Genomic DNA, 15983 nt, shown 5'->3' on the forward strand with positions numbered 1-15983 from the left:
ATTCCAACATGAACATTCCATTCAGCAGGGGTTTGGTATAAAGTAAAGTGTAATATGAGATTATCCCAGATCAAGGGGCTGACAAGTTAATGTGTAAGATTATGGACCCCTAGAGAACGGCACCTGTTTAGTGACAATCTGTGTAGCCTATACCAATTTATTACAGATGAAAACACGTAACCTACATAAATCATGAAATGAGGCTTAGGCATGGCAGAAACACACCCATTGGTTTTACACATCAGGAGAAAAAACATTCAGGTTTTAAATTTGGAACATTTATTGTGTACAACTGATTAAAACAAATAAATCTACATACAGTAACCTCAGTCCTGAGACTAATCTTTACAATGGTTTCTTAAGAAACATGTTAATTGCTGCATGAAAATCAGCACAATATTTTGTTCTTGTTTGTGTACATAAAATCAGTACTTTTGAACACTAAGTACTACCAGAACTATTTAGCTAAAATGCATTAACTGCTTCTTATGAGCACGTTATGACAGTCATGCAGACTTTACATAAAACACCATCAATGCAGGAAGCGGTAGGCCTATTGCACAGAGATAAAACTGAAATGATTAGCAAAGTATAAATTATGACCTTGGTATTCTGTACCCCCTATGGTTAAAATATACAAAGTTGTGAAATGTCCCAAAAGAACAATGCATGTGCCCTACACTATGCCTTTTACAATAGAGTTGGGAACTACATGATAAATATGTCCATCAATATAAAAAGGTTAAGGCACTGCACACTGCGTGTTTACTGTGCTGCATTGCAGCAGTTACCAAATGTCTTCTTTCGACCCGTTTGACTCAGCTTGATGAAGCCCTCTGACTCTCTTCTTACTTTAACGTGTTTCTTAACATCTCTGTGAATGACAGACAGCACATTTCACAATACTGCTGTGTGGTAATAGGAGTGGCCAGAGACTGGTGATGAGATAGATGCCTTACCTTGCCAAATGGAGGACTGCCTCCACAACATTGGTCCCCTCTTTAGCACTGGTCTCACAGAATAGGGCGTTGTAGGTCTGATAAGGAAGATACAGTATATTACACAAGAAAGAAAAAAAAACGTCTGTAGAACTCTCTTACGAGTGACTGCCCTGGACACATCTATATGAGGTGCGAGGCCTCACCATAGCAAGTTTCTCTCCGTGTGCGGTGCTCACACAGCTTCCCTTAGGCCTTTCTTCCCGCAGGTCCACCTTGTTTCCAATCACACACATGGGGATGCTCTCCTCTGTGGACTCCTGGAAGCAAAACAATTAGGTCTGTAACTCAGCTGATCAACATACATACTGCAAGACCACACAATGAGGCTGTGCACTGTACTATGCCACTAAATACCATTACACGAGTGCAAAATTTCACTACTAACAATAACAGAGGTTAATGTAAGCTTGTCATTTTTGTGGATCTTTGTGGGATACCTGAATCTGCTCCATCCAGTCCCTGACATTGAGAAAGCTACTCTCCGAGGTCACGTCATACAGGAGCAGTACACCATGGGCTTTGCGGAAGTAAGACCGGGCAATGCTCCTGAACCTTCAAGATGTGAACCAAACAGGAGTTAGGTAAAGTGTTTTAAGAGTACTGGAAAGTTGAAGGCCCGGAACATAACTGGGCTTTAGTCCAGGTCTGTGTTTTCCATGGCATCGCTCTTTAGAGATGCTGCTACCATGACAGCTATTATTATTGCTATTAGGAGGTGCATCAACCAGTTATGAGGTGTTAGTCTTGAATAACAAGTCTGGTGACTTCTTTGAAATGATGAATATTATGATTGCCCTTCTCTGTGTACCTTTCTTGTCCTGCTGTGTCCCAGATCTGCAGGGTGGTATTCTCTCCATCCACCAGCATCTTCTTAATCTGAAAGTCCACCCCTATAATCACAATCCCCCAGAATCTCACTTTACATACACACAACTGGGGTGTGTGTGTGTGTGTGTGTGTATATATATATGTTGCAAGAACCCAGACCCCCTTTGCACTTACCCAATGTGGTCTGAATATCACCCTTAAATTCATTGAGACTCAGTCGCAGTAAGAAGCTCGATTTGCCAGACCCAGCATCTCCTGCCAGAACTAGCCTGTACATGGGGGCTGGGCCATCAGATTCCAGCAGGTTTGTCTCCAGTGGCTGTTGATCAAAACAACACACTTGTGAACACAATACTTCATAAGTTAAAGTGAGCATACATGTCCGGTGATAACAGGAATACGAGTTGTGTGCAAAATGATGTAAGATTAATTCATCCTTCATTTTTATTCAAATAAACTGTTAACAAAGGTTGTAACATGCAAGTCATGTTTTGCCTTTTTTTTTGTACCAAGCATCTGCAATAGTAAATTAAGGAAATGAACTAAAACATCAGCATGGCATGAAACTAGGTCATCAGGTTGTTTGGTCAGATGGACAGCTTGAAAATTATGATCTTACCTTAGGGAAAGCTGACAAACGTCTTCTGATGGAAGATGCAATTGAACTCACTCGACTGGCTGCCACAGACCCATCTACCTCAGACTTTGTCTCCGTCATCTAACAGAAAAAAATATTTTTTTTCTTAACACTTCATACTTCACCCATTCACTAAATATAGCGATCCTTAATGGATTATAATCTGTCTTACTTCCAGCTCTGATGGAGCGTAGGAATAACTATGGTGCACCGTTTCTATGGAGTCTCTGCTCTCGTCGCTGTCATAGTCACTGCCCGAGTCGTCCACATCCATGGACGTGGCCACTCCACTGTCCAGGTATTTCTGTGCCCAGCTTGCCACGTGCTCATACCGTGGTTGAGAGGAATCCATTGTAGCCATTTGCTCCTCTTCACTGGCAAAACTACCCAGAAAGGAGAGCACCTCATTTAAACAGAATTGTCATAGCTGTCCATTTTTGTAGGCTACTGATGGGGTAGCAAAGCACTTTACCTGTTATGGTTTAATGTGCTCTGACGAATGGGCTTCATCTTTCGGGAAGGGTTGTCAAGCTTTGGTGAAAACTGCGGAAAAGACAAGACATGTTGATCATGGCCATATAACAACTGGTTTAGGAACAGACATACTGCCACATCAGGGCTGCAATGGCCTCAAAGTCAGATGTGCTGAGAGAAATAGATCTCTTTGGCACTGCCCTCCACCTAATGACACGGTTCCCATGGGTCCTTCACATGCTTGAGAATTTGAGGGGGGGGGGGGGGGGGGGGGGGGTGATCAAGGCCTTGAAAGTTTTTGAAAATAGACACAGATTGACATGGGTCATTGAAAGTGCTTGCATTTATGTATTCTATGTAAGAAAAGGAATGATGCCACATCTGACATCACAGCAACACAGCACAAGTGGAAAGTGTTAAGAAGTGTTCATACATTCAAGCCTCTCTCTTTCTAATTGTTGTCTGTGAGCTTCTGTAAAGCCATATAGTTCTCATTATAACATTTCTCAATGTCATAACAGTAATTTACCTTGATCCGTGCCTCAAACTATTGAATGTTGAGCCCTTGTATTTGAGTAAACAGACCTGGAAAAGTCCTTGACTTGTAAAACAAACTGTAGATACCCTGTAATGAGCATTAAACCTCAACAATACTACCTTGGTCATTCTTTACTTATTTTTGTATTTAAATGATGCAGGCTACCGTCAATTCGAGACAATCACCAATAATGAAAAGCTGTTCAGTAATATGAGCTTATCATGCACATCTGTACTTCATTTCTTCATCATGGTAGAACAGAAGTGAGACTTACACATCTTTTATTAGAGGCCGCATCATTGGCCAGCGCAGATCGTAATCCATCGTTGCTGTCGTATAACTTCTTATTCATTTCCCTTCATGATTAAAAGGGGTGGGGGTATTACATGAGAATAGAGGATTTCCAAAGAACAGTTGTAAAAGGAAATGGAAAAATGCTCAAAATGGCATCTCACTGGAGGATGTCGATGTGATTTGTGTATGACTGGTATTCGAGCACCATCTTCTTCAATTCATTGGTTTCCCTGTGAAAACAAGAAGTAGGCCTAGTACTGGGTACAGACTTAAAGACCATCAGATCGTTATCAATTCTGAACATTTCCACATTGATTCGAAATTGTCAATGTGACACTGGGTTGGAAATCAGTTTACTAGGGAGTTGCACAAGTCTCGCTTCAGTAGAAGTACTGTAATGGTTGCAGTAGCAGTAGTAGCAGTTCTGTAGTGGTTTATTTGTTATTTATTTGGTACCTCTCATGCTGAAGCTGTTGGTCTGTGTAAGAGTTCTTTAGCTTGTCCAACTCCACCTGTAAGATCGAGATGTTTGTCTGCGCCTTCACAAGACAACTCCTCAGCTCCTCTTTCTCCTAAAATTGAGATATTAATGAGTCTTGACAAGAGATGGATATATTCTGAACAGAGAAATCTATTTCATAGAAAAAGAGTAACGTCATGAGACTATAGTCAAATGCACTCAGCATACCTGTGACATTTCATTGAGCTGGTTTCTCAGTTTGTCCACATCTTCCCTTGAGTTATTCAATTCCAGCTCCTCTTGATATTGCTGTACACGTTTCAATAAAAAAAACAAGGGTGTACAGCTGAATACATACTGAATCAAATAACACAAAAGTCAAATGAATCTGAGATATGTCAGTGTTCCATATTGAATAATATCTCTTGTACAAAACACAAAACCATTAACTGTACACCCCTACAGCAGGGCCTCTACCCTTGAGAGACGGTCCACGGCCACTTGCAGGTCAGCCACTTCGTTGTCATGCCTCCTCTGCATCGCTGCGACAGCTCCTTCCATTTTCCTCTGTTCCTGTGGCCGAAAAAAAAAAAAAAAAAACAAGAGGTGAAGTGCCTTCATATAAACCGGCCGAACAAAGGGGCCTTCACAGGATTTATAGAGGGCGCTTTGTGAGCGCAAACACCAGCGCTGCCCAGCTCTGCCACGAGAGTCAGCCCCTGACCCTAAGGAATGCAGGTGAACCACTACACTCAGTACACAGAGGAAGAGACTCAGACGACAGCCCACTGTGGGTGTTTTCGGCTTGGATATCTGTTAGTTCACATACCAACGCATTGTTCTTACAAGCGGTTTGTCTGCCTGGTATATGTCTAAGTCTTTGACACCAACAATATGTAACATTGAACAACCAATAACATTTCAAGTGTATTCCTATTTTAACGTCCATGCATGCGAATGTCAAAGAAAATCTTCACATTACACTGATGAATAAAAAGAATATGTTGGTGTTAGAAGAGGTCTGTCTGGTACTGTATGTGCCTAAACTTCAACAATTCAAGTCTTTGACACCTATAATATGAAAAAGATTTCCAGAGTATCCCTATTTTATATCAATGCATGAATGTCACAGACTGCCTTCACACATTATACTGATGCACAATAAAGAATATTATTTAAATCAGAGGAATTCCAAAGTTTATCGTCCCTTCTCCAGAAGCTTACCTCCTCCCTGACCCTCTCCTCAGTTAGACGAATCTGCACCTGCACATCCTCCTCGAGTTCAGCCAATTGGCTTGTGTTCATCTCCTCTGTCCTGTCAGTCAACACAACCACAGTCATACACTGATGCAGCAGATGTCCAAAAGGAAAAACACTAAGAAAATGATGATGGCTTACACTCCACCAGAAATGGTTTAAACTCCACAAGAAATGGCTTTTTCCTTTCTGAAAAAGGTCCAGGAGACCGTACAAACAGATTTTGAAAACATATCTTCCTCGCAGTCTCTTGACATTCCCACAGGTCTTCTAGTGATGGCATTCTCTGTGACGCTTAACTAATCACAAAAAAGTGATACTACAGTCTGTAATAGTCATGTGACTTTACTTGACCAATCATTCATGAATGGAGGAGGGACGTTCTGAATCACTGGTCACAGATATGCAAGACAAGATACCCTACCAAAGGACATTCCGGACAAAAAACATTGTTTTTCCTATCTCGAACTTTAGTTAGAACAACATGCATTCAGATACCATGGTCCACTGCAAATTGTACATCACAAATAATCTGGTAGGATAGTTTTACAATAATTATCCTTGCAGAAGAATTACCGGTAATCTTTCCAGTTCAGAGACTGTGAAAAGACCTTCTGAGCTGAAGTACAGGCAGAGCAAGCTAAATAATTTCCAGACTTCCTTCTTCCCTGTACTAGACAATTCACCTGCATTTCATGAAAATCACAGTCTGGAAAATGACAATGGAACAGCCTTGAACAATTCAGCCTTGAGACAAATCCACCTTTGAGGCTTTGCTAACACCCAACTACTTAACCCTTGTAAGGTGTTCATATTTTTGTTACACAGCCAATGTTCCTGGATCTGGTGGATCCACCCCACCACATTATTAAGCTTCTAAATCAATACAGCCATAACAATTTATGTAAAAATACTTAACAGATGTTTACTTTAGCTCAATCACCAATGTTATATACATCATTTATGGTTCATATTTGCCATTTACCCCTGTGAGATCACATTTATGATCATATGATCATTTTCGTTTTTTTGTGAGAAAATTAGGAAATTCCATTAGCCTATATATTTTGGAACTTTGTGTGGGAATACCAGGTGCAGAAAGACAACATTTTCACACACACACACACACACACACAGCAGGCCCATTTAGGAGGAGGACACATTTAAGGTACATAGCACCTACATTACATTCGGGTCAAGTAGACCCGAACACCTCATATGTAATAGTTATGTGTAGGTGGGGCATACCGTGTGGAGTCATTGAAAATATCTAATAGTTATTTTTTATGTTCTCCACAGAAAATGAGCCAAGGAGTTAGAAGAAATAACAAATAGCCTAATTTTGTCTTTCAAACATTGAAAACGGGTCCCACACAGATCCAAACACCAAGGGTTAAATGAATCACATATTGTGAATCATGGTGAATACAATGCCTCATACTGAGAGCTCAAAATCTGAATCTGAACACTTGTTTACTGAATTACTTGCTACCAAGAACTGACGTCAGTTGAAATCAGTAGCCTACTTTATCAGTTGTGTGCTTCTGATTAAGCAATAATAACTACATCAGTGTCCAAATTGACACCCTAGCTGCTTGGTCGAAACTCATGAATGAGATGTGACATCCAGTAATGACATGATGGTCAAGAGCTATCTCCAATATGGACATAAAAACACTATGTCACATTTCTGTACTGGCTCAACGAGGACATGCAAGGTCAAGCAAACTGACTCAGATCATCAAATGTATTACATAATAACCATTAAGCTCTTCTGAAGTGAAGGTGGTGTCATATGCTAGATACATCTTCATCCATGTATCCACCGGGCTTCTTTAAAAGCTTGCAAGAACTGAAATGCACTGTTCATTTTATCAGATAAACGTTTTCAAGAGCCTCCAGTCTACTGATCTCAAACTACCCAAACATCTATCTCAATGAAATATATTATCTGCTATACAGAACTGTTCAGAGGTAAGGACACTGTTAACTGTATATGTAAAGCCCCTCTCCTCACCGCCTCAGGCTGGTTTCAAGCTGCTCATTCTCCAGACGCTGCTCTCGACTCTCGTTGACCAGACCCTGGATGAGTTCTTCATACTGCTGTAGTAACTGTACATCAGAGGATCCATAGATCTGTATGTACAACTCACTGAGTGGATCCCGTAACCTGGAAACAAAGGCCAGATGAATGCTTTAAACATGGTCAATTCCCACACATATCCAGTATAGGCTAATGTCAAGACAATTAGGCCACAATTAGACAGGCCTATAGGCTACTGTTTGTCTTCCCCATTGACTGCTAGTTGAGCAACAAACTTCTGTCATGCTGTAGGCCTGCTCGTATTAGACGTCAAAAACGTCTTTGTCCATTCCATTCATTCAGTAGGCTACGGTATTCTGAGTTTGTAAGTGAATTGGTTCACAGCTTTAGGTTGGTAAATACAACAATAGGTTCCTTTAAAGGAACTCGTTGAAAAAGTTTAACTGTAGCAATCATCGTGTCATTGAAGATGCAATTTAAAGACAGAAATCCAATTCACATGCATAAACCGACTTTGAGCTTTACCTTCCCAAAAAGTAAACTATGTCGCCATCCAATGAGTTCTCGAATTGATCCCAAGGGCTGACTTGACTTTGCAGAGAACCCTCAAGTGAGGCCAGGTTAAGGGTCTCCGAAACTTCGTGAAACCGTGAAGAAAAGTCGCTGTAATTGATACTCCCATCCGCGTCCGAGTCGAATTTATTGAATAAAGTTCTCATGTCCTCGCTGGGAACATTGAGCTCCCGGCAAACTACGGCGAAATCTTCTAACTCGATTCGCCCAGATCTGTTTACATCACAGGCAGAAAAAAGCCTTCGAAGGTCTGGTTTATCCATTCTGAAGAGTCAAATAGCCTTGGATCTTTTCAAACGCGTTTCACTTGCAACCAGAGAATAAAAAAGCCTACAATCCTACATCAAACAAATGCAATTGTGACGCCAAGTGATCCCAAATCGTGTTCTTATATTATAATAATCCATTAAATAATTCCCTTTAAAACTACCTACAACAGGTGAATTCCCCACTTAATTTGCCACACAGGTGAGTTAGCTAAGATCCATGACTGAACAAGGCGACACTTTCCTGTTAGAATGGTATTTCAGATGTCTTTGCAATCTGCAGACCATTGGTTCATCACATAAAGGGCGGGACTAAGCTAAGGTAGGCTATACTGTCCAGTCCATGCAATATAATTATTTTGTTTTGAGATTTAAGGATAATTTTCTAATAATTCTGTTTTGGACGTCATTTTAGTTTGATTTGTGAAAGAAACTTGTTTGTTTATCAATGTTGCAATGAATGCTTATTCTGAATTATTAATGAATAAACAATTACTTTTAACTTTCTTTTGAATAGCATATTTGGAAATTGTTGTCATTTCTCTGGTATGTGGTAATTTGCATGTGACTGCAAGAACCAAACAAAAATCTGTTTCAGTATTTAGGCAACTAGGCCATTCCCCTTTAATCTTGTTATTTTCCTTTCAGGCGTGGACTCCTTTATCTCAACTGACTACCTCTCAGGTTTGTGTATGTTCTTGTGACTAAACCACCGCACCCTGAATAATTTGAATGAAATAATAGCTGTTAACAACCAGGTGCATTGAATCTCAACGAGAACTGGATCTAATAGTGCTATAATAGGCTATTATAATCTCAGTAAGAATCACTTTTTAGACCATCTTTGAGTTGAAATTGTAGAATGCTAAATGTTCTTCCTTGTCATGGGTTCAGTGAGTCTCATTTTTAACGCCAATCTCTGTGCAAACATGGCCACTCCACCTACACTTAAACAAGATTGATGTGTTGACGATTCAGTCAGTGTAACTTTTTCACTGACGTAGAGTCATGCAACTCAGATAGTCATTGACAATGGCACTGCATATGCACTGTGTGTACTGATGTGTGCTGCTGCATGAAGCCAAGGGTGGGGAGTTTACTGCAGGAGATGAAATCTATAATCCTGCTGCCCTTTTAAGGAGGCAAATGAGGGTTTCAACAGTCATCACTTTCTCAAAAGAAGTAATATGAGTTTATATATATATATATATATATATATATATATATATATATAAACGAACTTGCTATTCAGTTAGAGCAATGTCCCGGTCCTGGCCTCTCCCTCCTAGATAGAGAGGTGAAGTCTATTTTTTGCGGATGACTTGGTTCTACTGTCTGCTACTGAAAAAGGTCTACAACTAGTTAGACATAGTAGAAAAGTACTGTAAGACCTGGGCCCTAGAGATAAACCTAGACAAAACAAATGTAATGATTTTCCAAAAACACCAATTTAAAATAAACAATTCTATCATCCCCGACACCATGAGTTATACTTACCTAGGTATAACAAGGACAGCATCAGGGAGTTTTAACATGGCAGTGAATGCACTAAAGGAAAAAGCTCGAAGAGCCCTAAATGCAATTAAAAGAACATTTTATAATCTCCAAATTCCAATTAAAATCTGGCTTAAAATATTTGATAGTGTCATCCAGCCCATTGCGCTGTATGGTAGTGAAGTATGGGGTCCACTCAGTCATCATAGCTATACTCACTGGAACAAACACACAATAGAATCTCTACATGCTGAGTTCTGCAGATACATTCTACAAGTACAGAGAAAAACACCAACAAATGCATGTAGAGTAGAATTAGGTAGATACCCACTAATCATTAACATCAACAAAAGAGCACTCAATTTTCTAAATCACCTTAAATCCAGCCCACAAGATACCCTTCATTCTAAAGCCCTCCAAACCCAAGAGCTGAATCCAGAAAAAAGTCCCCTACATCAGTTGTTGCAGAGACTAACTGCCTTGCCACACACCCACTCTGATCAGTCTCACAACAACACTGTTTTCCAAAAACCAATCAGAGTAAACCAAATTATGAAACAATGTAAAGAATCCTATTTGGAATATTGGAAAGAAGAAACTAAAAATCAAAGCAGATTACAATGCTATCTGGCCCTAAACCGAGAATATAAATTAGCAGAATATCTTAATACTGTCAGAGATAGAAAACAGAGACTCACCCTTACCAAGTACAGGCTAAGTGACCACAAATTGGAAATCGAAAAAGGAAGACTCAGAAAATCATGGCAACCAAAAGAACATAGAATATGTGGTTACTGCATGACAGGTGAGGTCGAGACAGAGATGCACTTTCTCCTACAATGTACATCCTTCGATCAAACAAGAAACCTTTTCTTCAACAAATTTAACTCAGAAATTCCTATTTTAATTAACTTAATGACAATTAAATATACTATTAGGAGAAGGAGATAAAGCATATCTTGCTGCCCAGTATGTATCAACATCATGCCACAATCTGAGGGACAATGAGTGACCTATATCGACAAATAAACACACACACAGACACACACACACACACACACACACACACACACACACACACTGCATCATACACTGCATTTTATTTTACTTTTACCTATTTATTTTATTCTTATGAAAATATACTGACATGTATGTGTTCAGATTTATTGTATAACTGCTTTGGCAATATAAGTGAGCTTGTCATGCCAATAAAGCATTCTTGAATTTAATTGAATTGAATTGAATTGGTATAAACAGGTGGCTTGGAGGTTTGCAGTGCTAGATTTAAGCTCAGTCTGCATTGTCATGTAGATGAACTAACTCAACAACATATTCTAAAAACAGATGACTTGAGCCACACTTTTATTAACAGATGACTTGAGCCACACAGTTTGGAGGGAATCTTGCCATACATGTCAGACACTATTTAACTTAGTTAGATAGCGCCTGACTAGTATGGACTGAATCCAGCATGATTTGGCACAAACAAACTTGATTAGGGAAATATTCTCTCTATACTGTGTGGTTAAATTAACAAAGGTGTGACTCAGATCATACGTTTTAAGAATATGCTTCAAGGTTTCCTCATACTTCCATTTATGCACCTCTCACTTTGGCACTGTACCTGGATGCTGAAGGAGTTTCATTAACTGAAATGATATACAATGTGAAATGGAATGAAAGAGCTATTGTTTACTTTCCAAAGAGGATATACAGCAAAAAAAAACATACTTTTTCAAACATATATTTTATCTGTTTTATTTTAGAAAATTAAAATAAAGTGCTTTTTATGTACAGTATAATAAAACAACAGAAACAGTAGTGATGTATAATACATAAAAATACATTTCACAACAGCTTTTTGTACAATGGCAGCTCAATTTACAAATACACCTTTACATAAAAGTTTACACAATGTCAACAATGAGTCTGACAGACTTGGCACACTGTTGCCATGACTCTGGAGTGCCTCTGCACCTGGGAGGAGGGCCAGCAGCCTCCTCTGCTTAACTCACTGAGATCAAAGACCTCACTACAGTCCCATAAAAACATAAGTCTGTCACTGAAGTACAATGCAGCGTGTGTGGATAAACAATAAAATCTGCTCTGAGTCGTCTGAATATTATAACTACTTTTGTACGGCATTGTTTGTCAGTGGATGAGCAGGTAAAAGCCAATTTTCTTTATAATAACCACAGGTTGTTTTATGTACCTATGCACATTTTAAATCGCAAATGAAAGACAAATGTAAAAAAGAAGACAGAAAAATATATGTTAAAGTCATGGATTCTTTGTGGTTCAAATATGTGTGTGTGTGTGTGTGTGTGTGTGTGTGTGTGTGGGTGTGCATGGTTCTCTGTGTGTGAGAGTGCATGCACCATTGTGTGTGTGTGTGTGTGTGTGTGTGTGTGTGTGATTAATGAATACAGGTATGTGTATTTGCAGTACTTAGTATATGGGGTATATAACTCTAGATAGACCGTTTTTTATGCACAGTACATACATAACCAGTGGTGGACTGTTGCACAGACAGCCTTCCAATTTACAGTGGTTTACGACAATAATCTGCTTTTAAAATGATAAAATCAACACATTTAGCTTTTTATTGGTTCTATTGTGCAGTTACTGGCCACAAATGAAAGGCATTGAATCAAATATATTGATTTCATAATCTTTGAGTGAGCCTGAATGACATTTTTGATCTACCACGAAATAGCATGCAGTTGACAAGGCTGCTATTTGGTTAACCTGATCATGTTGTCACAAGGCTAGAAGCACATTATTTGATGTCCGTTAACAACCTTGGAGTCATAAAATGTTGCTTGAAGGCATCTTCAAAAAGAAAGCATGACAAGAACCTGCTACAGAACTGTAAAATAAAAAAATTAATTAAAAAAAAACATTCCCAACTAAGGCTTCCCAACATTCTGTGCAAAAAACAATGCATTGTGGGTTAAAGCAGCTTTGTGCTGTCTGTCTGCTCCTACACTACAGAAACCTTCCATTTACAACAGTCCCCACAAACACAATTAGAATGTACATATATACACATCTTTCCCATTACAGCCTGTTAGCAGTATGCCTTTTGCTCAGCTACTTTGTCTGACGAAATGAAATGAAAAATACCTTATACGATTGCTAGACTATATTTAAATAAGACACAAAATGTTTTACTTAAAGAGATTTTGGAATACTTTCAATGAGTGTGTCACTACATTCCACCATAACAATATTTGCATTTGCTGCTGCTGCTGCTGCAAAAAAAAAAAAACTGGCAACAATTTCACAAAATTTTCACTACATGACAGTGCGTCATATAGTTCAGAATAGTTTTATCTTTGGAAATAAATGAAATGCATTTATATATATATATATATATATATATATATATTTCTTTTAGGTCACATTGTCATAAATCATTAAGGTAGTGGGTAACTGAAACAACAGTACCCCTGTCAAGCTATGGAGTTTTAAAATTATGCTTACAGAACACATAATACACAGAACCCAGAGAGGTGTGGTTGGGCAACACATTTAGTCTTTTTTGTGTGTTGATACAGTATTTAGGTAGATTTTACTTCACTGTGGTTCCGCCTGTTTGCATGATCATTCATTCACTGGTCCAAACATAGTCTGTTTCTCATACAGCCCACATACAGCTAGATAGTCTAATTAATGGATGTCTATTCTCTCCTACTTTCTGACCATTTAATGTATGCTGGTAAACTCTTGTGCTCATAAACACTTTCTTAGGCAAATTTGTATTAGTTTCTACTAATGTTGTTCAGATGGACAAAAATGTGCGTCCGTAGGTCCCCAATGTTAAATTGATTGTGCCATGAACCATGTTACATATATGCAACAGGATATCTTTTATTTGTTGCTATTATTTGATTAATGTTGTTTTGTTTGTTTGTTTGTTTGTTTGTTTTGGCACATACAACATACAATAATTTTTGGTAATGTAAACAAACACAGAAGGATGTTGGTCATCTCTGCTGGGTGTATCAGTCACTGACCTGCTGACAGTTCAGCTTCCCACATGCTGAACACACTCTCTTACTCGCTGTTTCACTGAGCCCCGATGGTCCTTGTGTATGATTTTGTGCCCCGCTGCTGCTTTGCATCATGGGTAATGTATGCTTGGAGTGCTGGATGCACACTGGGCTCGTTATCGCTCCCATACATGATTGCATGAGTGTGAAACAGAGTTTTGAGGTGTTAGGCTGATAGTTTTGAGGTGTAGGCTGCCACCCAGATGGATGTGTGAGCTAAGTGTCCTGATGACTTTCTGTTTCACATTATTTTATATGCTTTGCATAGTATACTGCCACTTAGTGATGTCACATTATTATTGTATGTATATAGGATCATAAACCTCTTCAACTCATATTTACTCAAATTTCAATAAAGGCAACATATCTTCTAATACCTTGGCATTGACAGTGCTCATATCCCAAAGACATTGTCTGTCCCCTATACTCTGTCCAAACCCCTGTCTGTTCACCACATGGAGCCTGTAGAGTTTGTACAGTCTTAGAGTACCAGTCATTTGAAATGCACTGCAAGTCTGCTGTGGAGTACATTCGTGAGTTCTGCCCTCTCTCTCTACCTCTATGGGAGTCCTCTGTCTGCATCGTAACAAGGGACCACGTCAACGGGAGTGCTGGTGAAATTGGGACGAGGGCAACACCAGGTGGAATGAAGGCGCATGCCCCACTATGGCGAGCCCCTGGAGGCCTCTGCTCAGCAGCTTCCGAGGTGATGTGAGCGAGCGGATCGTTTTTGGACGGACTTCTTCAAGGAGGCCTCTTTGGCGCCCTCCGTGTCAGCTCAGTGGAATACATCATCAGGTTGGCCGAAACGTACTGGACGTTCTGGACACCTTGGCATGGATTCTGACCAAACACCTTTTTTTTTCCTTCTTCTGCCCCTTAAGCCTCACTGTAGGAACTATGGGAGCGCTGGTTGTAGCTGACGTAGGGAAATGTGCACAGGACCACAAGACCTAAATGAGGACCTTTTCCATGGGACCAAGTGCAAAACAGTTTTTCTTCCAACAAAAAAAAAAGCAAAAGACGAAACACAGATGAGGAGTCCCACTGCGGTGAGTTCAGGACATTACCCTTTAAGTGTTCCCATGTCTGGAGTGTTCTTTTAAAGGATTAAAAGAACACCATTTCCCATCAGTCACCACTGCTTTTGTCAGTCACTTCCTCCTTACATTACTACGTCAGTCGCCACCCACATCACACTATGGAGTCTTTGATCTCGGAGCCCAGGCGGACTCGAGGCCTCGGACACGTGGGTGAGATCTCCACGTGGCTCTCCTTCAGGTTCAGTGGCCTCTTCTCTGACTCAGAGAAGCTCTTGCTGTTCTCCGGCGAGGAGCACTGGTCGTGCGTGGGCGTGCTGCAGAAGTAGTTGTCGTTGAGCGTCTGGTAGCCCTTGTGGTCAGAGACGGACGGCGGCACGGCCGTGTTGCCGTTCAGCGGCAGGCTCTCGTGCGGCGGCTTTCCGCCCGCCAGCCGCGGCTTCTTCTGCGGCATGTTGGGGCACTCGCCCTCCTTCAGCATGGACTTCATGCGCCCGCGGTTGCGGTAGACGACGAACAGCGAGAAGGCCACCAGCGAGAAGGCCAGCAGCGCGCACACCACGATCAGCTCGTTCCAGTACGTCTTGGTCTCCAGCTGGGGAGAGCGCGCCTCGCCCGGCAGCGCGATGGGCTCCTCGCGGGGCGCCAGCGGTGTGCGCGAGCGGCCGAACAGCGTGGTGCTCTCCTGACGCATCGCCTCTGCCCGCACGCAGTAGTTGGCCAGCAGCTGCCGGAAGCCCTCCTCCACCGACCAGCACTCGTAGGTCTCCTGCCGGTCGCCGTGTGCCACCACCACCAAGCCGCCGTCCGGGCTCGGGTAGAGGAACTGGCCGGCGTCCGCACTGTACTCCCATTGCCTCTCGGCCAGGTTGGAGCGAAGCTTGCACGGGAGCACCCTGAAGGTGTTGGCGGGCATGACGATCAGCTGGCACGAGGACGAACCTGGGGGCAAGGGTAGGGAGGAAACCAATCAGCATTTTAACGGCATGTCATCATCTGAGCAATCAAATTGAAGAGCTGAC

The 15983-nt window shown here is 40.9% G+C and overlaps 2 protein-coding genes across 5 annotated transcripts in view; both read right to left on the bottom strand.

Moving 5' to 3' along the window:
- Nucleotides 1–256: 256 nt before the first annotated feature.
- Nucleotides 257–8604, bottom strand: rasef2 (RAS and EF-hand domain containing 2). 2 transcript variants are annotated; one of them, XM_076262396.1, is made up of 17 exons: nt 8059–8604; nt 7507–7659; nt 5457–5547; nt 4710–4805; nt 4461–4541; nt 4229–4344; nt 3934–4002; nt 3753–3834; nt 2939–3009; nt 2678–2849; nt 2449–2547; nt 2004–2148; nt 1810–1891; nt 1439–1553; nt 1145–1258; nt 960–1036; nt 257–874 (listed from the first exon to the last, which is right to left on the bottom strand). In XM_076262396.1, the coding sequence occupies exons 1-17, from the start codon at nt 8367–8369 to the stop codon at nt 766–768; spliced, it is 1983 nt and encodes a 660-aa protein (XP_076118511.1). In that variant the 5' UTR covers nt 8370–8604; the 3' UTR covers nt 257–765. The 2 variants fall into 2 exon arrangements, with proteins under 2 accessions (XP_076118511.1, XP_076118510.1); XM_076262395.1 differs by having other exon boundaries at nt 2639–2849.
- Nucleotides 8605–11610: 3006 nt separating this feature from the next.
- sema4ba (sema domain, immunoglobulin domain (Ig), transmembrane domain (TM) and short cytoplasmic domain, (semaphorin) 4Ba) overlaps nt 11611–15983 on the bottom strand; it is a 65664-nt gene continuing 61291 nt past the window's right edge. For all 3 annotated transcript variants that reach the window (XM_076262400.1, XM_076262398.1, XM_076262399.1), the window contains exon 15: nt 11611–15903. In XM_076262400.1, coding sequence (XP_076118515.1) covers nt 15116–15903 — 788 coding nt within the window. In that variant the 3' untranslated portion in view covers nt 11611–15115. The remainder of the gene's footprint in view (nt 15904–15983) is intronic.

The sequence above is a fragment of the Alosa pseudoharengus genome, unplaced genomic scaffold (assembly GCF_046254945.1).
Source record: "Alosa pseudoharengus isolate Yale_2024_CS ecotype anadromous, Long Island Sound unplaced genomic scaffold, YU_APseudo_1.1 YU_APseudo_1.1_scf_10, whole genome shotgun sequence".
In the NCBI taxonomy this organism is placed as follows: domain Eukaryota; kingdom Metazoa; phylum Chordata; class Actinopteri; order Clupeiformes; family Clupeidae; genus Alosa; species Alosa pseudoharengus.